The 24,344-nt window shown below is 35.3% G+C and overlaps 1 protein-coding gene across 3 annotated transcripts in view; it reads left to right on the forward strand.

Annotated features, from left to right (window-relative positions):
* The window catches only part of IDE (insulin degrading enzyme), an 89,148-nt gene that overhangs the window by 35,778 nt on the left and 29,026 nt on the right, over window positions 1-24,344 (forward strand). For all 3 annotated transcript variants that reach the window (XM_074373953.1, XM_074373952.1, XM_045507369.2), the window contains exons 5-11: window positions 8,860-8,982; window positions 13,198-13,310; window positions 13,825-13,987; window positions 14,690-14,782; window positions 15,228-15,319; window positions 16,308-16,388; window positions 17,926-18,029. In XM_074373953.1, the coding sequence (XP_074230054.1) occupies window positions 8,860-8,982; window positions 13,198-13,310; window positions 13,825-13,987; window positions 14,690-14,782; window positions 15,228-15,319; window positions 16,308-16,388; window positions 17,926-18,029 (769 nt within the window). The remainder of the gene's footprint in view (window positions 1-8,859; window positions 8,983-13,197; window positions 13,311-13,824; window positions 13,988-14,689; window positions 14,783-15,227; window positions 15,320-16,307; window positions 16,389-17,925; window positions 18,030-24,344) is intronic.

Here is a 24,344-nt window from a genome sequence, read left to right on the forward strand (position 1 = left end):
ATAGTGGAATTGGTGCAGGGATACATGAAGATAACAGTAGAACAGACTATAGACCCTAGAAACACATCCACAAATATGTGGAAACTTGACATAAGACAGGGGTATATTACAAATGAGTAAGGAAAGGAGGGGCCTTTCAGTAACTGGTGCAGGGGCAATTAGTTATCCATGTAGAGAGAAATAAAATTAGATCTCATCTCACACCATGTACAAAAATAAATTCCAGGTCAATTAGACCTAATTATAGACAAAATTTTACACAACTTCTGGAAGAAAAAAAAAATCTCAGAATTTTTAAAATCTCAAGATAGGGAAATGGTCCTCAAGTACACATAGCACAAAGCATATCTTTTAGAGATAAAGATAAACCAGAGATTTAAAGATAAATGTGACTTCATTAAAATATAAAATTCCTGTTCAATAGAGACACAAAAACAAGACAAGCACATACCCAGTGAAGATATTTGCAGAGCATATAATGGATAATAACTTGTATAAGTAAATAAGTAAAAGAGAAAACAGCTCACACAAGAAATACACAGTCTGTTTTGAGTCATTTACTTTGTTTGGAAGTCGTTTTTATAGATACTCTGCTTAAATCTGTATTCACACACATGTCTTCATTGACTCCCCTGTGTGGTTCTCCTAGCCTCAGACTTCAACCAGGAATCCCACCTCCCACTAGCGTATTCCTGGGTGATTTAAAGTTTGGCCTCTAAAGTTGGGCTATACTGAGTTCTTTGCTCTGTGACTGACCAGCCAAGAGACTTGGGCCAGTTTCTGAACTTCTGTAAGCCTCAGTTTCCTCCCATGTTGGGTTGGTGTGAGGATGAAAGGAGGTTGTGCATGTGAAGTGGTTAGCCAAAAGTCTGGCCATTATATGGTGCTCAATAAATGATAGTAGCCTTTATAATAACAGTATAACAGAGGATTGGCAGCTGTGAAAGACAGCAAAACTTTGAAAAGGTCCTTGCCATCGAAGTCGTGAGGCAGTCAGGGCTGCTTCAAGAACCAGTAGGTTTGGTGAACTGACTGTAGGGCAGTGTTATTGGAGGAATGGTGTTCTCTTCTCTTTTTAAACTGAACCGATGGTTGCCATCCACATTCCCTTTGCCCCACATTTATCACTCACGTATGCCTTTATATTTTCCATAGTTCCTGATAAATTGTATGCCTTTTCTCTACCCTATTGCCTTTTTTTCCGTCCTTTGCCTCTTCAGGGAATAAAAGCAGAAGCAGTAGAATTTTTAAAAGCAGTTTGGAACAGAAAAGGGAAAAGTTAGTTTAGGTTATTTTTTAGTGATCTGTTTCTCTAAACATAACCCCACAGACACTGTGGGAGCTAGGTTTAGTCAGCTGAGAAGGAAATAAAAGAAGTCAGGATGTGGGCGAGGGAAACAAAACAGGCACTCCTTCACAAATTGGTGGAATGAAAGGCAGGGTGGGAGGGCATGTGGAAATAGAGGGTGGAGCTGGATCTAGATATGGGTGACATTTTTCTTTCTTAATTGCTGTGTGACAATTGTGTATTGTAGCACATACCACAGGATTGCAAGAATCTGAGCAGGGTATTATAAATGTGCTCAGATTCTCTCTCTAAATTGACAGGTAATTAAAAAAAAAATCCCCTTCATGTAAAATGCATTTACAAATGCAAAGAGGTATAATCAATGTCTTTGCCCTCAAGGTGCTTCTAGTTTAGTAGGAGAGGAAAGGCAAACCCAGGATTTCAGTGGAGCATAATCTCAGATTTGATTTTCCAGGATCATTATCTCTTCCTTCTCTTCCTCCTCCTCCTTGCTAATTTTTACTGAGTGTTGTACTAAGCACTTTGCCTGGATTATTTAACTTAATTCTCACAGTCTCCCCAGTAGATACATGCTCTTATTATTTCCATCTTATAGATGAGTAAACTAAGATTTCAGAGGAGGTAATTAAATTACTTAGGGTCACTCAGCTTTTGAATGCTAGAGCCAGGTCTGGTACTTTTAACCATTGATCTGTTCTGCCTACTTTAGGGTTGCCTATGATTAATCTCTCCAGGATCTCAGAGGAGATGTAAATTGAATTTTCTTGAAGGGTGGGTAGGATTTTCTTAAGAAGAGGAAGAGACACTCAAGAGGAAAAGGAAAAGGAACAAATATTTATTGTATGAGTGTTAAATGCCACACACTGGGGTAGATGTTTTATCTAATATGATTTCACTTAACCTTTACCACAATACTGAAATTTTCATCATCTCCTTTGACAGATGCCAAAATTAATACTGACAGAATAGTTAGACCAAAGTTCCATAGCCTTGGGGGGCATCCAGGGATGTGGGAGATAGGGTGGTAGTGGAAGTGTCTGTGGGGGTTATAGAATTCAATATCAAGTCAGTCTGAATTCAAAACCTGTGTTCTTTGCATTTTAGTTTGATCCTCAAAACCATGACAAGAAGCAGACCAAGGAGTGAGCTCAGTGTCTTCTGGAGAACATGAGTTAGAATAGTTTGGCCATAACAAGGGATGTTTTAGCATAGGAAAATAGGAAGGGAAGGAAAATGGATTAGAACCAAAAAATATTGTGGAATATGAACCAGAAATTGAGTGACTACTGACCTTGGGATGGTGATAATGACACATAAAATTAGATCCTGATAAAAGTTAATCATTTACTTTTAACTCCCTAACCTCCATCCCTCTTTTTAAATGAAGAATTTGAGACACACAAAAGTAAATAAAAATACTTTAATGAGCCTCACGTATGCATCACTTTGCCCCAGCCAGTCCTGTCTGATCCACATTCCCAGTCATTGTATTTTGAAGAGATCCCAGACATTGTATCACTTCACTCATAAATATTTTAGTATATGTCTTTAAAGATAATGACTCTTTTAGAAAACATAATAAAATTACCATTGTCATTAATATCATCAAATATCCAGGTGGTGTTCAGATTTCTAGTTGTCTCATAAAAGTCAAAATTTTTTTAAGTTTATTTGAATTATGATCCACGTAAGCTTCATGTTAATGATTGATATGTCTTTTAAGCTTTTAGTCTATAGATTCATTTTTTTTATCTCTCACCCACTCCCTGACCTTACCCTCCTGGAATTTATTTATTGAAGAATCAGGTTGTTTGTTGTGTAGAATTTTTTATAGCCTAGCTCTTGCTGATTGCATTCCCAACAGTGAGGTTTAACATATTCCTTTGTCTTCTATATTTCCCCAAATTGGCAGTTGGATATAGAGGCTTGATTAGATTCATGTTTGACTCTTTTTGTGTAAAGCTTCATAGGTGGTGATGTGTTCTTCCATCAGGGGCATATAATGTCTAGTTTTATCTCTATTTATGATGTTGCAACCATCCTAAATGCATCACCTCTCTAAATCTAATTCTATTATTTTTTCTCATCTAGATTAATTTGAATACTACTCTAAAAAGAAAATCTCCCTTTCTGCTATTTGGCTACCCAGTGGTACGGTTACTGTAGGAAAACGCAAGACAAATGTTTGATTCATTCCCTTCATTTACCAGTTTTCAAAATATTGAGTTGGTTCCCTAGCACCCTTGAATGATGACTAATTTGTTTTTTAAGTGTCGTGATAAACTCATAGATATAAAAGTATTTTATATTTCAGCCCATTTATTATTCTCTAGGTTTTTCCATGGACTTTGTTAGTGTCTTTTTTTTTTTTTCCTTCCTAGGAAGTGTGTCTATGGAAAACTAGAAATTTACTGAAAACTCTAAGTGTACAGGTGTTTTATTATGGCATTTAAGAGGTTTTCGTTTCAAACATCTTGTACTTGCTTGTACTTACCCAGCTGCAGGAGAATTGCCTTTTAAAATTTTTAGGAAAATTCATATATCTCAAAAGGCTTTGTTCTTTCCTAGGATTTTTAGAAGATTGCTATAACAAGAAGAGAGAGCTATAAAAAAAAGTAGTTTATAGAGAGGGAGGTTATAGCTCAAGTGGTAGAACACTTGCTTAGCATGCACGAGGGTTTTGGTTCAGTCTCCAGTACCTCCATTTAAAAAAAGAAAAACTAATAATAAATAGACCTAATGACCCCCCCCAAATTTTAAAAACAAATAACGAATTTTTTAAAGTTTAAATAATTCTGTGTAACTAACTCTAGATAAATTAACCTAATCTTCAGAATCTTGAGTTTTCAGAGAACATTTAAGACCATTTATAACCATCAAATTGACCTTTCCCTGGGAACCTTATCAGACATACAGTTGGAGCTAGCTCTGATTTCTAAAACACATTTCTAAAACTTCAAACTCAGTCCTTCCCACAGAGCATAACAAATATTTGGCTGACTTCAGAATTTTCTGGGAAAATATTCCATTTATTTGAAAATCAGTATTCATATACATCAGTACTGAGTTTGTAAGCTTTTTTAAAAAGTAGAATTTATAGTTGTTATGATGAAAAGATAAAATAAAATTTACTGAGCTTTACAATTTACAAAGCCCTCTTTATATCGGTTATTACTTTTTGTAAACTTTACAACATTCCAAGTTCTTGTAAGTAACTGTTGTCTGACAGATGCTATGCTGAGCCTTAACACAGATTATTCATTTAATCCTCATAGCAATCCTGTGAGATTGGTTCTCTTGTTATTCCTGTTCACTCTAGTAGTGACAGAGCCAGAACAGTAGGATTCAAGATTGTGTTAGCAGTATTTTAATTTGATATAAATGGTCCAGCTGAATTAGTGCTAAATTAAGACAGTGAATGTCTAGAGGCTGAACTGGTATTTGTTATTCCAGCCATATTCACGTTTTCCTCCACATGTGGATTCTAACGTAGAGGAAAGTCATCTGGACCATTTACTGAGCTTTCTTCCCTACCTTAGTGCCACTGTTTCTTTGCTATCCTCAGAAGTAGTAGCTGCTCCTTATTATTATGTATTTATTTTTCTGCTGCACATCAAGTATTATGTTAAACACTGTAACATTTTTAACAGATTTATTATTTGTCATAAAAGAGATACGTACAAAAGCATTTGCCAGATCATTCTCTACATAATACTTAAAGAAACAGAACATTGCAAATATAGTTTGAGCACCTGATATATACTTCCCCAGTTGCATTTTCCTCCCTGCTCCCGAGAGATAACCACTGTCTTAAAGGTTGGTGATTATCACTCCCATGCTTTTTTAAAATAAAAACATTGCTTAAAAAAAATTGCTAGCCATGCATTTACTTCTAAGCAATATGTTGTATACTTTTTAAAGTTTTATAAAAATGATATTTTATTGTGAGTAATCTCTGCCCCTTGTATTTCTTCATTCAGTGTTTTATTTGTAGTAGTTATCCGTGTTGGTGAGTGTGCCTCTGACAAGTTTTTTATTTTAATTTTTTTGCTGCTTTTTGAAAAACTATTGAATGCATGTGCCGCTATTTATCCATTTTCCGTCAGTGGAACAGTGCTGCTTTGAGCATTCTCGTACATGTTTCCGTGGACACAGAGTTCTCTAGGGCTCTAGGAGTGGAAATCTCAGAGTGCAGTTACTGTATGATGAGATATGCACATCTGCAGATTCAGCAGATACCACCAGGTTTCCTGTAGTGGTTGATCCAGTTTGCCCTCCTCAAGCAGCGTCCGAGTTCTCATTTCTCCACATACCTAAACAGCATTTGGTGTCATCAGACTTTCTATGCCATTTTATTAGATGTTAAATATTAATCTTATGCTTTTTATATGTATTTTTTTCTAATTTGGTATAAGCCTACCAGTATCAGAACAGCAGACTGAGCCTAAGAGAAGCAGAGTGACTTGTTCAAGGTCATGCAGCCAGAAGATGGCTGACCCTGGATCAGGTGATAGCTCTGCCAATACCAAAGCTAGTGCCTGTTCCTCTGCACCTCCCCACCTGGGATCCCGGCACTGACAGTAACAGAGTCTCCTCGGTACTTTAAGGACTAAGTTGTGGAATTCTGTGCATTATGTCCTGCTTTTCCTTTCATTTCCTTTTTTTTTTTTTTTGGTGGACGAAGGTAATTAGGTTTATTTATTTATTTGTTTGTTTTAATGGAGGTACTGGTGATTGAACCCAGGACCTCATGCATGCTAAGCATACATTCTACCACTTGAGCTACACCCTCTCCCCTCCTCATCTGTTTCTTGAGAACTTCCACCAACGAGCCTTCCTGTGTTTAGAAAACTTTTAAAAAAGATTTTTTTATAAAAGGGTTAATAAACTTAAAGACGAGCCTGGCTCTTTGGACTGTTTGTACCTGATATTCATGTTTCTCTGTCAGTGTAGTGCGAGCTGGGTATCCTGACCCCCCAGTGGAGAACCTTTTCCTCTTTCTAATTCAGGAGCTTCTAAGGATATAGGGCTGCCCGTCTGGGCTGTGTTCCCAAATTGACCACAGTTTCCTTCTGTCATTACATATTAGACTGAAAAGATCTAGGCAGCAAAGAAATGAATGTGTAGATTCACAGAATGGTATCTACTTGTGGCTTAAAGCCACTTTTCAGAACAAATGCGATTGTGCCTCTGTTTCGCAGTTTGGCCAGAGATCAGCATCATTAGATTTTTGTACCTTTGGTGAGCCAGATTGCTGTTGATAAAGTGGCTCCTTTGGCTTGTTTTTCTTTTAACCTTGTATTGAAATGTAATAAATATACTGAAAGGTGTATGTGGCTCTGATAAATTGTTTCTACTTTTGCTATTTGAAGGATCAATTGAATGAATATACTGCTTTTATTTATGTATGACTCATTGAACTTTTAAAAACTCAGCGCATCATGGACCCAGCACCCAGTCAAGAAGCAGAACCAGCACCTCTTTGTGCCCCTTTGTAGTCACTATCTACCAACCCAAGAATAACCTCTGTTCTCACTTCTCATGACTCAGATTAGCTTAGCCTTTTTTCCTGCTTTATATAAATGAGATGATAAAGTGTACTCTTTTGTGTCTGGCTGCTCTCATTCAGCCTTAAATTTGTCAAGTTCATCCTTACTGTTGCATATAAACAGTGGATTATTCATTCTTTTTGCTGTATAGTATTCTTTTGTGGTCCTCTGGCACATTGTGCTGTATAGCACTGTCAGTATTTTGCCAGTGATACATATCTAGTGTGTTTGGGGTACGTTCCTGCTTTATATCTGTATTTTAAAATGTACCTAAAGATAAAGAATAGGAATTAGAATGGTAAGTTATTCAGGCACATTAAAATCAAAGCAGAATGAGCTAGAGCTAGGCAACTGGAAAGAATTTGATGTTCTAGATGGAGGCTATGATCTTGGTCTTCGTAAACTTTGATTTGAGGGTTTTTTTTTCCCTAACCAGAATACTGCCCAGATTGTGAATAGGCACATCAGGTCACACTGAGACCGAAAATCTGATTTCTATCTAACACTATCACATTTATAGTTTGTTGAAATAAAGCTTAATTTCTGCAAACATGGGTGTCCCAGTGGTCAGTCTGGTTTACATGTTGTAGGAATCTGAGTGTGGCAGTATAAGTGAGTAAGGAAGCTCTAAGGACTAGTCCCTCTGGAATTGAGGCTTTTAGAACCTTCATTTAGTAGGGAAAGAAAGTACTATAAATACTTGAATGTTCATCTTAGTATGAGAGAACTTCAAACCTAGCAAACCACCCCCCGCCCCCACTGCGAGGAGTTAGAACTCCAGATACTTTTTTAGATCACCTGGATCCCTCAGGTAGAATGAGGGAATGTCCCAGGACCCCAAGTAGAATAGATCTGGAATTGAACTCCATCTTTAGTGAAACTGAGAGGACTAGTTATGACTTGGAAACTTGACTAGCAGGCTGCTGCTGCATACAAATGTATGAGTTTCTTGCATACTCCACTAGATCCGTTGATTCAAGCATTCTGAGGCATGAGTCTTGGCTCAGAGTACTATGTAGCTCTGCAAGACTAAACACCGAGTCTGAGAACACCACCTAGTGGATCTCTTTAGATACCCAATTTAGTGAAAAGGAGTCTCCCAATGACAGTTCATCAGCCATTACAATAACCTGATAACCCAAGGAGGGGAAAAAATACATCAAGAAAATGTTCTGCCATAGTTTGATCTCTGCAGATGAAAGATAGGAGCCCATCTAGTGTAAGCAATAATAGTAATAAAAGTTATACTATTATTATATGTTACATAATATCTTAGGATATTTCTGGTTCAAGATGCCATTTTTAGAGAACTGTCAATCATTGAAATTCCACCTCCCAGTCTTTAAATGGCAAGATCTTTATTTGAAAGGTAGTACTCAGAGAGTTTGACTATTTGCTTTTAACATGCACATTTTATCCTAATTGAATTAGTTATTAAATTTCATAAGAGCTCTCATAGTGGTATGCTATATACATCACTTGAGACTTAGAAAAATAGCATTGCCTTCTATTTTTTACCAGTGTAGATCAAATCCTTGAGAATTCACATCACAAATTTAATGCTTCAGCCAAGAATAGTAATTTCTTTCTGCAAGCAACTTGGCAAATTCCAAAAAAGATCCCTTAGTGACTATGTTCAATTAATTATGGGGCACATAGGGAATTGGAAGTTAAAGTAAGTGTGACTGGAGGCCATGTGGATCTCATTTTGTCTTGTAAGTGCTCATAATACCTACTATCTCATAGGAATTTTAAGAAGTATAATCTTTATAAAGCACTTTAAGTTCCTGAGGGAAAACTCTCTATAGGTTAAAATGTTACTAGTTTGTACTATACCATCCTGTTTATCCATCTTATGTTCAAAAGTATTTAACTAATCATTATATGTGTATACTTGGACTCTGTTTTTAAGTTTACCTTATAACGATATCAGGAATAATCGCAAAACTTTAAAATTCACATATTTTGGTTTTTCCAAGAAATATTTTTCCTTCCTTTCAGGTAACAAATATACTCTAGAGACTAGACCAAACCAAGAAGGCATTGATGTAAGACAAGAGCTGCTGAAATTCCATTCTACCTATTATTCATCCAACTTAATGGCTATCTGTGTTTTAGGTCGAGGTAAGAATCCTTAAATTTTTTTTTTTACAGAATTGGGTAATCTAAGTTTTCCATTTTGGTTTTTTCAAAATATTGGAAGCAATATATATTTCCTTTCATCGACTCGGAGGCTTTTGAAAATGATCTTGTTGGAGAATATGTGGAGGGGAATTTTGTTTTTAACTTACTAAAAAAGAAGCCTAGGTGATTTTAAATGGAGACCTGAAGAAAATATAAATTAATAGTAGGTACTCTAAGCATATTTTTAAAAAGCAAGGAAAGGACATATAAAGGATAAGATTGACAGATTTGACCTTATAAAATTCAAAAAAATTAGAAAAACATTGAAAGGCAGATGATTATAAACTGGAAAAATCTATTTGGAATGTAAACCAACAAAGTTTTGATTTAAAAAATGCAAATTAACTAATAATGTATTGTTGTTCCCTATTAAATTACCATAATTTTGGTTTGGGTTTTGTTTTAACTAACACCCATTATGGAGGAGAGGTGCTCTTTTGTATGAGTGGTAGTGTATACACTTTATACAGTTGCTCCACACTTTCTGGAGGACAGTTTAACAAGAGGCATGACCCTTAAAAAGTACATTTTTTCTTCTAGAAGTGCAACTAAGGACACAAAGTTGTTCAAACAGATGATGTACAGGATTGTTTCTTAGAAAAAGTTAGATGCAATTTAAATGTTCATTAACAGGAGGCTGGTTTAATGGTGATGTTTTAACTGTATAATAAAGCATCTTGTAGAAAATAGCATCCCTTCTCCCACTTTTTATCCTCCCACCTGCTTTATTTTTCTTTAAAAAATTTATTACCACCTAAAATATTAAAATTTTACTTATTGTTGTCTGTTGTGCCAGAATGTAAGTTACTTGAGGATAGAAACTGTTTTGTCCACTGCTTTGTACCCAGGTTTCTGGGTTAGTGCTTGGTACATCATAGGCACTTGGTAAATAAATATTGAATGAATAAACAGTTTTATGACGACCTTTTAATAACATGGGAGAATATTCTTAATGTATTAAATAGAAAACAAAAGCACCCTATAAAAACACTGTGTGCTATGTGATCCCATTAGGGGTTTTCTAAAAAATTCTAATAGAGAGATATAAGACAAAGTAGAGAAACATACTGGAAATTTAATAATGTGGCATAGTAAGTGGTTAAGAACTCCTGCTCTTGAGTCTGAGAGCTTGGGTTTGAACTCCTAATATGCCTCCTACTTAGTGTGTGGCTGTGAGCTAACAAAGTTAACTTCAGTTCTCTGAATCTCAGTTTTTGCATTTGTAAAGTAAATGTGGTGCTTCATACCTGCTGGGAAGTTTAATGGAGATAATGCAGGAGAAGTGTTTAGCATCATGCCTGGCACACAGCAAATGCTCCACTAATGGTAGCTACTCTTAGCATCCCATAGTCATGAGATTTTGGGTGACTTTTGTATCCTTCCTTTTTTCTTTTGTTTATGGTTTTTTGTTTTCTTGGTTTTGCTTTTCTAAGTTTTCTGCTATTGACAGATGTTTTGTAGGTAGAAAATAAACAACTATATATATTTTAAGTTGGTAATAGGAATGAGGATAGAACATGGGCCCATGGAGTTTAAAAAAAAAGGTATATGTTATAGTAGGTCTGTAGAGTGTTAAAAATATCCCTTGATATTTAGAGCCTAGTCCTGGGAGTAGTTGCCTAAGCTGTATTTTTGTCCATGTCGTATTGAAATAAAACACATACTTTCAATAAGCACTTGTTGAGCAAGTAATAATGACAACAGATGAATTAGACATGAGCCCTGCCCTCAGTGTTCTTGGTTTAGTAGAAGTGACAGAATAAGCATCTAAAAGAAAACAGAGAGCTTCTTTGTTTCAGTTCCCTCGCTCAGTGTGACTGACCTTCTGTGCTCAGCTCAGTGGATTTGATGACCGGTCTGGGAAAGGTGTCCTTATAGCACAGTGGTGTGAGGAGGAAACAGGATCTCTTAGAGGATTAATAGATAATCTGCTCCTTCTTCTAGGAGGAGGGGAGAGGAAGAGTAACCACGTGAAAGGATCTCTGTCACAAAAGGACAAAAAAGTTTTTCTGTGTTCTCCCATGGGCCATCTCTAGTTGTGGCAGCGCCAGTTACCTGGACACTTGACTAATAGGTAACTGTCAAGTAGAGACCCTGGGATTGCCAAACCCTGCTAATTTAGAGGTGAATGGGACTCAGTTCCCTGATCTCTGATAGCACGCAGCTTAGTGGTGAAGACAGACGGTGCATTATTGTACAGCTGCCTTACCTTTAAAAAACTACATTGTGAGTTTGTGCTTTAGGGAAGAAATCCTCAATAGGAAAGGCAAACCTAGTAGAACCTTGCTTTAAAAGGCTTCACGGTCATCAGCACTTCAGGTCGACAAATCATTGTTGACTGCTCACCTTGTTTCCAGTCGCAGGTCCCATCTGTCTCTTTATGTCTGTTTGTCAGATGTCTCTGACATCTCTTGCTCCAAATACACCCACTCCATTACTGAGTTCACTTGTCATATAACAAGCAACCGCTGGTTGGCTTTTTATTTGGCTCTGGATATTCTGGGGTCCTTCAGACATGTACAAAAAATTGAAGTAAAAATACATGTGTTTTATAAAGAAAGTGCCCATACCCACATTCATAGGCCTAAAAGACAACTTCATACTCTATAAAGGCAATTCTCCAACAGTGGTTAAGTGTTTTCTAGAGAGTTCATGGAAAAGTTTGAAATGGGCCATAGAATATCAAGGGAAATTTCTTTTTTGATTCAAATGCTTCCTGATAGTAACAAGTGATGAATGTTTATACCATTTATAAGTAACCTATTTTTGAGAAGACAGAATCAAGGTGAGTGGTTATCTTGTTTATAAAAAGATAACCTGTTTTACTTTTTCCTTTTTAGAATAACAGTAGTATGTGTACACAGAAAAAATTTATCCCACATGGAAAGGTATAAATTGGAAATCAGATTCTTCTTCCTCATCCCATCTTATGATCACTATGCCCTCTCCTCAAAGATAGTCACCTTAAAATCATTTTTTGTTATACTTCCAAAAGTAGAATTTTGTTAATATACTTATATCTATGTATGTCTGTTAACAAATTAAATGAGATTATACTATATGACATTGAAGCCTGCAGTTTTCACTTAATAGAGCTTTGAGATAATTTCATATAAGCACATAGAGATCTCTCCCTCATTAATAACTACATAAAATTCCAATGTACTGATGTTTTATAACATGTGCACATTGATAGATGTTTAGGTCATTTCCAGTTTTTATTGTTGTTACAAACAGTGCTGCTGTGAACATCTTATACATAGAGCTTTGTAAACTTTTGCAAGTATAACTCTCTATAAAATATATCAATAGGTGATAAGATAGAAGAACTTAAGTGTCTGTATAATTTTATGAACAATTACAAATCTTTGCATGAATTTGGCATAATATAATAGAAAATCATATAGTGTTAGACCTTGGGAGAGACTTGTGATATCCTACCCAATTTTCATGTTTTATAGAACCTAGGGTGGTTTGTCCAGTAGTCTTTTGACATAGTTGGTTGATGAAGTTGGGGTTAGAATCAAAGTTGTCTGATCCCCTGACCCACAATTCTTCTCACTGTTTTATATTATTCCCCCACAAACTCAATTACTTACAAACTCTAATGTTTGACTTTTAAGAATGGATTTAGACTGTGTACTTATAAAGTGAGTGTTATAATCTGTCAGCTAGTGGTTTAGTATGTGCCTGTTGGGAATCAGATAAAATAGTTTCCAAATGCCATTAATTATCCTATTATTGTTTCTAATATTTGTTTTAAATTTATTATATGATAATATATATAAAACAGTTTTTTAAACTATAAAAGAGGCAGACATGTGAAATATAATCATTATCAACATTCCATAGCTTCAGAAGTTGTATAGGCACTGGTAAGATTTAACTGAATGCTTCAACCTTCTCAGGTGGAGTTTTTAAAAAATTCTAGGTTTTCCCTTTAATAATCCTGAGATTTTTCAGGAGATCCTAAGATCCCCCTTCCCCCTTGCCCAGCTTTATTGAAATATAATTAATGTATAACGTTGTGTAAATTTAAGGTGTACCACACAGTGATTTTATATATATATATGTATAATCCTAAGATTTTAAAATACTACCTGTCATGTGTTATGATTAGTTTAAGTTCTGCTTCCATTGTCTGTTTTCTTGTAGAATCTTTAGACGACTTGACTAATCTGGTGGTAAAGTTATTTTCTGAAGTAGAGAACAAAAATGTCCCATTGCCAGAATTTCCTGAACATCCTTTCCAAGAAGAACATCTTAAAGTAAGTGCATCTATTTCTAGTATTTTCCTCTTTTAAATTTATGTACAGAATATATGCCTAGTTCACCAGAGTACATGAAAATTTTTTGAGGTTTCATTATTTATAATTTGTCCACATAGTCAAATCAGCTTCACATTTATTAGGGACATGTATCACCAAAAAGATATCAGTATGTTCTGATCTTTCCATGCTAAAAGTAGTTTTGGTAGCTATAAATTGGCCGACTGTAGAAGCTGTTCTGTTATCCAGTGCTAGAAGGCAAGCATCCAAAAGTGTTTAGTTGCATCATCCCGGGGACCAACATGGACTGTATACCAACCGTAATGAGATCCCACTAACAAAGAGCCCAGGTCATTATTTCTTTGTGGTCAGTGTGATCTTCTCTGGCAGTTGATTCTCTTTTGAATTTGGGATTCTTCCATGAAAATCAGTATTCTTCATAGTTATAAATATTTTATTCAGTAGAAATTGTATGTAGCTAACCTTTTGTGATTTGTTTGTTTGTTTTCCCCAGCAACTTTACAAAATAGTACCCATTAAGGATATTAGGAATCTTTATGTGACATTTCCCATACCTGACCTTCAGAAATACTACAAATCAAATCCTGGTCATTATCTTGGTCATCTCATTGGGCATGAAGGTCCTGGGAGTCTGTTATCAGAACTTAAATCAAAGGGTGAGTCTCTTGGGCACCAGCTTCGAAGGATACCTCCACCATAATCTTTCACTCTGGCTCTCATTTCTCCTAAATATTTTCCTGTGAATGAACGTTTTTCAGATGAGACTAATCAGGGTTTATGGGAGAGTGAGGTGGTAGTTAGTGTGCTTTTGTTTTTTGCTTTGGGGTGTTTGTTTTTGTTTTTCTCTGTAATTTGTTTTACCCTTCAGTATTGAGCAGTGAAGTATAGATATTTCAAAAGATGTTGTGGTGCATGTTTTAAATAAGATAGAGGTTAAAATAAGTAAAAGCTCACATTGGATAGATATATTTTACCATCTCTGTGAAATGTCAGCAGACATTATTTATTTGTTTCCTCTTATCCATAAATAAAATCAAAGGGTGTACTAGGATCAGACAGTAGATGATTTCCAAAACCCTTCTCAACTCAGACTCTGTTTTTGTATAGCACTTAAGCCCAGTAGTCTACTCTTGATTTAGGAAGTGGTTTGAGGAGTCCCAAGGAAGGCTCCCAACCCACAAAATGCCTTGAATCTTCTGCAGTGTCTGAAACTGTTTTTCTGAACTGATATTTTTGAGTCTTTTCTGCACAAGGTCCATTCTAATCTCTTGGGAATATATAGAATGCATTTTTTAAAAATTCCTTGTCTTAAAAGAAGACACGCATGCAATCATGTTGATTTCCTTTGAATGTTACAGGCTGGGTAAATACTCTTGTTGGTGGGCAAAAGGAAGGAGCCCGAGGCTTTATGTTTTTTATCATTAATGTGGACTTGACTGAGGAAGGATTATGTAAGTATTAACCGTTTTGTTTTTGAATGAAAATTGATTTCTTGTAATTTATTTTTATTAACTTATTTATGGTGTGGATCTGTTTTTTGTTGTAAAACTATAAACACTTTAAGTCATACCATTTTATCTGTTGTATTTTCCATGTGCAACTTAGCCTTCATTCCATGGATGATTTTCCCTCCTTAAAATTGATTGTTATGTTGCGTTTGTGAAATGTGTATTTGGCTTTTTATTTGCTCACTTACTGCCCCAAAGCTCCTTCTGTCACATATCCCAGAGTCTGGAGGGCCATGTGTGTGGGACCCTAAAACCAGCCTCAGGGAGGTGAGAACTCCATTTCTAAGAGGGACCATCTTCTACTTACCTGACTTTACCTTAAGAGTGAGCTCATTGCTTTGAAGGATTCGAGGACTGAACGGTTTTTAAGTGTGCCCCTTTTTTCCAGTACATGTTGAAGATATAATTTTGCACATGTTTCAATACATTCAGAAGTTACGTGCAGAAGGACCTCAAGAATGGGTTTTCCAAGAGTGCAAGGTACTTTTGTTTCACCAAAATTTTTCTTAAGGAAGTTTTTCAAGAAACAAATATATGTGAATTAATTTTAATTTAAGGCCCAATGAAACTTCTAAAGTTTTTTTTTCCCCTCTAATCTAAACTCTTAAAATTTTGCAATGCATAGCAGCTGTAATTAAGGCTTAGTTGTGCTAGTTTGATTGGCTACCTGGGGCACAATTAAGGGTTAAGGCATCATAGAGCCTTTGTTAGGAGGAAAAGAAAAGAAATCAGATTGCTTTTCTATCCCTCAGGAGAAAGCCAGCAGTTTCTTGAGCTTCAATCTATCAGGGCTGACTCTATTCTCTGCCTGAGGCTGCATGAGATGTGTCATTTTCTGATCTGGTGATAAAAAATTTATAGCAAACACTCAGAAAAGAGTGAATTGTTTCATATATGGTTGTGTTCTTAAAAGTGATTTTATTGTTCTACGTATGGACTAGCCTGGTTCTTTTTTTTTTTTTTTTTTTTGGTGTGTAAAACAGAAGGTATTTGCCTTTTTCATTTTTAAAGGCTTCTTTTAAGAGTTTTTTTAAAATATGTACTTTATATTTACAGCCTATCAAAACTCAGATGTATTTTAGCATAAGAAGCATCCTCTTTACCTAGATAAAAGTTTAAAGGTATACTCTCTGCTTATGAAATTTAAGACGGTAACTTCTAATCAGGGTGCAGTTCTCTGAATGGCTCAACAAAATCGTCATCTATGCAACTGTTGGATCTCACAAGATTCCTCCACAGTTTTCCTAATTCTTTGACTAATAGTTTCAACAATTTATGCTATAGAATCATAGTCTATATTTGTTATTTTCATTTGTGTTCTGTACATTTCTAAATCAAGCATAGTCATTTTTTCAGAAAGTGTGATAGTTAAATATGGAGTAGAAAGTCTGTAGTGCAAACCAACACTAAAAAAGTTTTTCTAAATGATAGGTGACTTATGTCTAATTGGATTAACTTTCCATTTTAGGACTTGAATGCTGTTGCTTTTAGATTTAAAGATAAAGAGAGGCCACGGGGTTATACCTCTAAGATTGCAGGAATATTGCACGTAAGTTTATTGTTGTTTTCCTGTATACACTGGCGTGTATGGTATTTCAGTGATCTGGTATACATTACTTTCAATGCTACACAAATGATAAAAATTGAAGCTACAGTCTAATACTTTAGTTTTTGTAGCAACCAGCCAAACTTTCATATGACAATATGCTTAAAATCTTTTAATTTTCATCATCCTAAAAATTGTCGTCTGTAATATTTTCATTATTTAGGCATTTTGCTTATTGGGTTTAAATATTTTTCATTTCTACAATGTGTCAGGTGCTACTTACGTGAAAGCTATACATCATCCACTTTTCTCCACTTCCATTGCTACACCTTAGTATGAGCTACCATCATTTCTTGCCTGGACTGCCATCATAGTCTCTTACCTGGATTTCCTGTTTTCCTTCTTATCCCCCACTATAGTTTATTTTTCCAGCCTCAGGGATCTTTTGAAAACCAAAATCAGATTGTTTCACTCCTCTGTGTCAGGTCCTTCAGTGGTTTCCCATCAGAGTTGGAATGAGATCTAGATTTTCACCTTGACCTACAAGGCCATCTGGCCCCAGCCTATCTCACTGAATACACTCCCTATCCCACTCCGCATCCCACCTCTCTCATCCCCATTCCACTCCAGCTACACTGGCTGTCTGCCTTCAAGCGTTAAGTTTATTCCTCCCTCTAGGGCCCTTACATTTGCTGTTTTCTCTGCCTGGAACACTTCTGGTCTTTGCATGGCTAGGTTCTTCTTAGCCTTACCCGGAGGTCTCTCCCTCAGGGAGGCTTTCCCTGACCTCCCAATCATGGCCCTGCCCCTTTTAAAATTTTCTTCTAGCACCTATCACTATACTCACAGTATTTGGTTGTTTATGGTCCGCCTCCCTCCCATTTAGAATATAAGCTCCTTAGAAAGCAGGAACATCATCTGTCTTACCTACCATTGTATCCACAGCAGCACCTAAAACAGTGCCTGGCACAGAATAGGTATTCATTTCATACTTGTTGAATGAATGAATCAATCTATCTCAGTAAGTTGCTATTACTAAAAAGCATCTTCTACATTACTTTTCTTCACTAACTGAAAATATAAACCATTTTTCCCCCACAACAACTTTCTAAATGTCTGATTTCATTCAAAGAAATTTGAGTACAAATTCTGTTTATTAAAATTAAAATGTATGTGCTTTATATTAAGAAACTATAGGTGTCTGCATTTAATCATCAGATTTTCTTTATTAACAAGCACTCAGTTTTTAGTCGGAGGTATTAATCACATTTTTCTTTGAAAAAATGTGATTTTGTTGTCTATAATGTTAAGTGTATTTGGGGATTAACAACAAAATCATCCCACAGTATGAATTTGCTTTAAGTGTGGTAGGAAAGAGAAAAGATTCAGAAATTTTTCCAGTGGAGTAAAATTTAATTGAAGGGAAGAGTGGGATATAAAATAGAGGATTTAATGTGTTAGAGATCTGTTTGCTTTAATAAGTTAGAATCTGTAGTAGCCTTGCACATTTTATTTATTTATTTATTTTCCTTTTAAAAAGTATTATCCCCTAGAAGAAGTGCTCACAGCTGAATATTTACTGGAAGAATTTAGACCCGATTTAATAGAGATGGTTCTCGATAAACTAAGACCAGAAAATGTCCGGTGAGTCACTCTATAGATTTTACTGTTACATACTAAATTTTCACTAATGATTAGAATCTGAAAATTTGAAATTGTGAATAAAATGCTTTTAAACTTTTTATCAAGCATCATTACAAAAGTAGAGAGAATATGTATAATGAACCAATACCAAACTTCAACAGTCAGAATGTGGCTGGTCTTTTTACTCTTTACCCACCCCTCTTCTCTTATCCTCCCTCCACTCTAGATTATTTTAAGTCAGTATCTTGAAAATATGAAGATTCTTTAAAAAAAAACAAAAAAACAGTAAGAGATCATCTTAACCTGGCTTCTTCCTAACTCAAATATCCAAAGTGTCAGCTCTATAAAATAGATAAACAACAAGTTTATACTGTATAGCACAGGGAACTATATTCAGTATCTTGTAGTAATTATGGTGAAAAAGAATATGAAAATGAATATATGTATTTTCCTATATGACTGAAGTATTCTGCTGTATACCAGAAATTGACACAACATTGTAACTGACTATACTTCAATAAAATATATATTTAAAAAACAAAACAAACAAACAAACAAAACAAAGTGTCAGTTCACCTGTCTGATGTATAAGTAAGTGAGGACAACCTCTATTTTTTTTTTTTTTAAGTGGAAGTAAGCATTATAATCTCAGAATGCTTCTGACTGACCAGTGGTTAACCAGGAGATCAAAAGTTAGAGGAGCTCTTATAATAACAGAAGTATTTCTATTAGAGGAGGGTCAGCCCTAAAGAACTTATGAGCTATCACATGATATTTCTGCCTTAAAATTGAATTTCATCTGTATTTTCTATAGTCAAGAATATAGAAGGGATACACTTGACTGGCACATAGTTTGCATTTTTTATTTGTCTCCTCTCTTGAGCATGAATTTCCCAAATTTTCCTTGGAACTTGGTGATTGAGTAAATTTTTTTTGGAACAGTCATTTTATGAATAAAATCCAACAATCTGGTAAAACCTTTTAAAGAAAAAGTCCTCCTGACAGAACTATTCTAGCAAAGTCATTTTCCTAGTTGTCATTGTTTGAACTTTTTTAGACACATACTAGCAACTTTTAGACCTATAATAGCAACAAACTAGACATATATTAGTAGGAAGATTAAATTAAAGGAAATATTATTGATGGTTACACAAATCTATAATGTGATAAAATGACATAAAACTATACACACACGTTGTACCAACACTAGTTTCCTAGTTTTGATATTTTATTATAATTTTGCAAGATGTAACCATTGATGGAAACTGGGTGAAGAGTTCACAGGACCGCCTTGTACTATTTTTGTAACTTCCTATGAATGTATAATTATTTCAAAATAAAAGATTTTAAAATTTAAAAAAATTATTTACAATAGCAACAAAAACATTAAATATTTAGGAATGAATTAAACCAAAGATAAACAAGACCTCTACACAAAAAACTACAAAACAATGAATGCCAAGACATATTAAAGACCTTGTTCATAGATTTGGAGACTTGATATTATTAAAATGTCCATTCTCTCCAATCTGATTCATAGGCTCTGTGTAATCACAGTCAAAATCCTAGTAGCCTTTTTTTTCTTTTAGAAATTGGTATGCTGATTCCAAAATTCATATGGATCTACAAAGGACCTAGATTACCCAGAACACTCTTGTACAAAAAAGAAAAAGTTGGAGGACTTTAACTGCCAAATTTGAGAACTTACTATAAAGATATAGTACTTAAGACATTGTAGCATTGGCATAAAGATAGACAAAGAAATCATTAGAAAAGAACAGTCTAGAAATAGGCCCATATATATATGATCAATTGATTTTTTTTATTGTGGTAAAAAAAACACGTAACAAAATTTATCATTTTAACCATTTTTAAATGTACAAGTGTTAAGTATATTTGTATTGTTTTGAAATAGATCTTTAGAGCTTTTTCATCTTGCAAAACTGAAACTATACCCATTAAACAACACTTCTTACCTCACACCCCACCATCTCCTGATAACCACCATTCTTTCTCTTTCTATGAATTTGGCTACTTAGATACCTAATAAGATGGACTCTTACAACATGTCTTTATTTCCCTTACCATAACATCCATAGAGTCATGCTATGTTGTAGCATTGACAGGATTTCCTTCCTTTTTAATGCTAAATAACACTCCATAGTATGTATAACCACTTTTTCTTTATCCATTCATCATTGGTCAATTGATTTTTTTTTTGACAAAGGCATCAACATAATTAAGTTGGGAAAGGAAAGTCTTTTCAACAAATTGTGCTCTTCTTCCTGTTGCATATCCATATGGAAAAAGATTAAACTTGACCTTTACCTCACAACAGTCACAAAAATTTAAGATAGATCATAGACCCAAGTATAAAAGCTAAAACTAGGAAACTTATTGAAGAAAATGTAGTTTGAAAATATCTTTAAAACCTTGAGATAAGCAAAGGATTTCTTGAACATAAAAAGCAGTAGCCATTAAAGAAAACACATTGATACGTTAGACTTTATCAAGATTAAAAACTTCTGTTCATAAGACAATTTACGCATTTGCTTACATGATTAAAATACACACACTAAATCATTTTAGGTAAGTAAAACTTTTTAAATATTTGTATTTTCCTCAATATAGTTTATATATTCTGGGAAAAAAATCAACCTAAATTCTGTTGAATTTTATTATATGCCTTCTAAAAGCAAAACCTCCTCTTAAAAATGAGGGGAAGAACTTAAAACTTACTCATAAAATCAGTAAACATTTTTGTAAGTTTTCTTTCAGTGTCTAGTTATGTGTGGTTTTGTCACCTACTAGTCATGCTGTCTTGGATAGATCACTTTTTCCTTTGACCAATGTTTATTGAATAACTAATATGAAACCTCAGAGTTCATTATCCTGCAAAGGGGACACATAAAAAGTTAACTTTATATAATGTCACTGGCTCTCATTTAATTCACTTGAAACTTGTCCATCTGCAAAATGTGACAGTACTTTTTCTTTCTATGTGATGCAAAATGATTTAGCAAAGTTGAACAGTGTTGTACAAATATGAGGTAATGCTATTTAAGATTATATCATACAATAAGGATGTACTTTTTTTGCAAGGAAAATCATGATTAAAATTATGTTTGTATAATTTTTGCTGCCCTAGATCCAGTAATTTGACCTAGCAACATTTTGTAGGAATGAATTTGCAGGAGCACACATTTTACTTTTGTTTAAATTGCCTGTTTCTAAATTCAATATCTTACACAGTTAGAGTTGAGAACCTCTTTTTCTCTGTACCCTCACCTTTAAAGAAAAAGCACTTTTTCTTTATAGGGTTCCTCTCTGGCTGGTATAATTGTAACTGTAATCAGTGATGTAGTGCAGAACAGCCTGGGATAATAGTGCCAGCTGCCAGGCCAGATTGGGGTTGCTCGAGGGTAAGACTACTTTCTTTAATACCCACTGAGACAAGTTTAACATTGCAGCCAAGTAAGAAAGTTAATGGGAAAATCCTTCAGAATGAAAAGAATCTTAAAGTTCATTAATCCAACCTCTATCAAGTATGTGTCTCCTATGTTATCTCTAACAAATAGTTACCAGCTCAGCCTAAATTCCTTCAAGGATGGGGAACTCGTTAAATACCAAGGTAGCCAGGTCCATTTTTGCCAGTCCTAATTGTTAGAGAGTTCTTTTGAATACTGAGACTTGCTTTACCTTTTCAAAGATGTTGCTGTTACCACTCTATCATCATCATCACCCACCTCCTTCAGTCCTATCGTCTGGTACCCATTTTACCATTTTAAACCTACAAGTACAGCTATAAAGTCCTTTGTCACATTCCTTGATTAAGTCATAAATCCATTCATTTGGGATGAATTATTCTTGGTGAATCCATGTAGGTCCTAGAGATAACTGTCTTATCCAGATGTTTGACAGTCTGACAGTTGACTGTAGACTTTTGTCAGGGATCAATGGCTAATCCACTGGTTTATGATTTTTAGGCTACACTCCTTTTCCTTTCTGAAAATTAGAGCATTTGCCCATCTTCAGTCTTCTGCCTCTTCCCCCCATCATCCATTACTTCTGAAAGGTGATGGGCAATAATCCTACTGGGATTTGTTAGTTCCCTAAGCATTAGAGAATGTGACTTACCTGTGTTGGAATTGTGAGTTCATTTGAGTTACCTGGCTGGATCACTCACCAGTCCTGGGCTTCAACTCCTTTTTACTGTTGTTTGGTCCATTTTTGCAGTTTAAAAACTTGTGCTTCTTTCAAAGACAATGTAGAGAAATGATCAGTAGTCCTGTCATCTGCTAACATAGGATCAGCATATCACATTTTGCTTTAGGTCATATGTCCCATTGAATTATGAGTTCCTTCCAGGTAGGAACTGTGTTTTATCTTTCCCAGAATTCAAGCTAGTAAGGGCTCAGTTAAAGTTGACTGAATTCTATAAACTGTCAGCGTAACTTTTCTTATTTCCTTCTCACTTTATGAAACACTTTTTTAAAAATGTTTTTTTAAACACATCTTCATGAACCTCAATTTCTTTATCACTTTGGCCTTCCTTTCACCGTTCTTTAAGTTTGATTTTGAGTTTCATCAGTAAAATTTTTTACACCTTCTTTCTTTTGTGTGTATCTTTTAAAAATATGATTTGATATAATATTGTAGAACTCTATTAGTAGAAGGATAGAGTTCATCTAATTTGAATCCATACTTAAAATGTAGGGAAACTGAAGCCCAGAGACTTGCCTAATTTAGACCTTAACCTTGATTTTTGGCAGGATCTCAAAAAAAGTGAGTCATGGTATTGACCAGAATCCAAGTTTCTGGTGGCCAGGTCTGTGCCCTTTCTACTAATTCTGTTTGAATCCATCACAGTTACCCATGAAGCCTCTCCTCATTCTTGGCTGTCTTCCTTCTTTTCTCTCTCAGGGATTATTTGCAAAGGTCTCATGAGAATTTATTCCTTGGGGACCATATTGCCTTTTAATGTCTGTAATTGGGGTTATTTCTGGATGGGTCCCATCAGTAACAACAGCTATTCATTCCCTCTAAATACTTCTAAATGGCTGACTTGAGGTCAACAGTCAGCATTCATTCTAGCCCACTGTTTTCTTTTCTTACTGTTACAAGTTTCATTATGAAAATAAAAGATCATTTTGTCTCGTATTTCTAAGGATCATATCAGTACCATATCAGTAGCCGGTTTTTTGTGGGTAGAATTGAAGATTAACGTTGCCCACGCACACACACACACACACACACACACACACACACACACACACACACACTTAAGAAAAAACTTATCAGGACTATTTTTTAGCATAATTAGGTTTGTAGCAGATAATCTAAGATGCTGCAGTGCCTGTGTCAGTATTTCCCAACTGTCTGCAGTTACATATACTACAGTTCTCTGTGGTATACTTCGATCATTGTGACTTCTCTGTTCTTTTCTCCTAATTCAAGTGCTCTTGCTCTTCCATACTCTGGTTTGTAGATTTCTATACAGGTTTGACATGTGTCTACTCTGTCTCTTCTGTTATTCCCCCTTCATAATTTATTTCAAAATACATACTCTTCCATTGTATTTCAGTTTTGAATTCCTCAGTGGTACACAAACTCTTGGTCTGCAAAGGTATCTCTTTTTGTTAGGCCAGTATTTGGTATTTGCCAGGTAAGGAACTATGTTTATCTACTTTATATATACTTCCTTTAGATCACATTTCAAACATTACCCCTACACTTTACTTTGGTATCTGTCTAAAACCCTTAGGACTGTACCTGACATATTTCCCTTCTTCCCCTCGCCCCCCCTTCTTTAACCTGAGCATTGCTAGACAGCCTCCAGGGTCTGCTTCTTTCTGTGTTACATTGTCATCCTCCAGAGCATTCGGCAGCTTTCCCTGAGTTTTTTCACTTTCTCTCTCAGAACTGAGTTTAAAAAAGTTTTCTGGTTCCAGAGGACAAGGCCACCTCAAAATGAATGCTTCAGTCCTTACAAATTGTAATCAATCCCTTGCTCATTATTCTGATTCATGGGCTGTCATTCAGGGAAACCAAAGCTGTCTTGTGACAGGCATTTCCAAAATCAAGCATCTTGTGGAAGAGAAGATGGAAATACCACCTCTCTACCCTGAAATTCCACTTCCTAACGGTTTTCAGAGGTCTCCTTGAGAGTCAGTCCATTCATTGTTTGAGAAATCAACAGGAATGGAAGCAATTTCTATAACTGAGTCTTAGCAGACTCTGTCATGTATTAAATGAATTCCCTTAAGAAACATCACATGCCCTTTATTTGGCCATGTGAGTTCTATGTACACTGTA

The sequence above is a fragment of the Camelus bactrianus genome, chromosome 11 (genome assembly GCF_048773025.1).
Source record: "Camelus bactrianus isolate YW-2024 breed Bactrian camel chromosome 11, ASM4877302v1, whole genome shotgun sequence".
NCBI lineage: Eukaryota > Metazoa > Chordata > Mammalia > Artiodactyla > Camelidae > Camelus > Camelus bactrianus.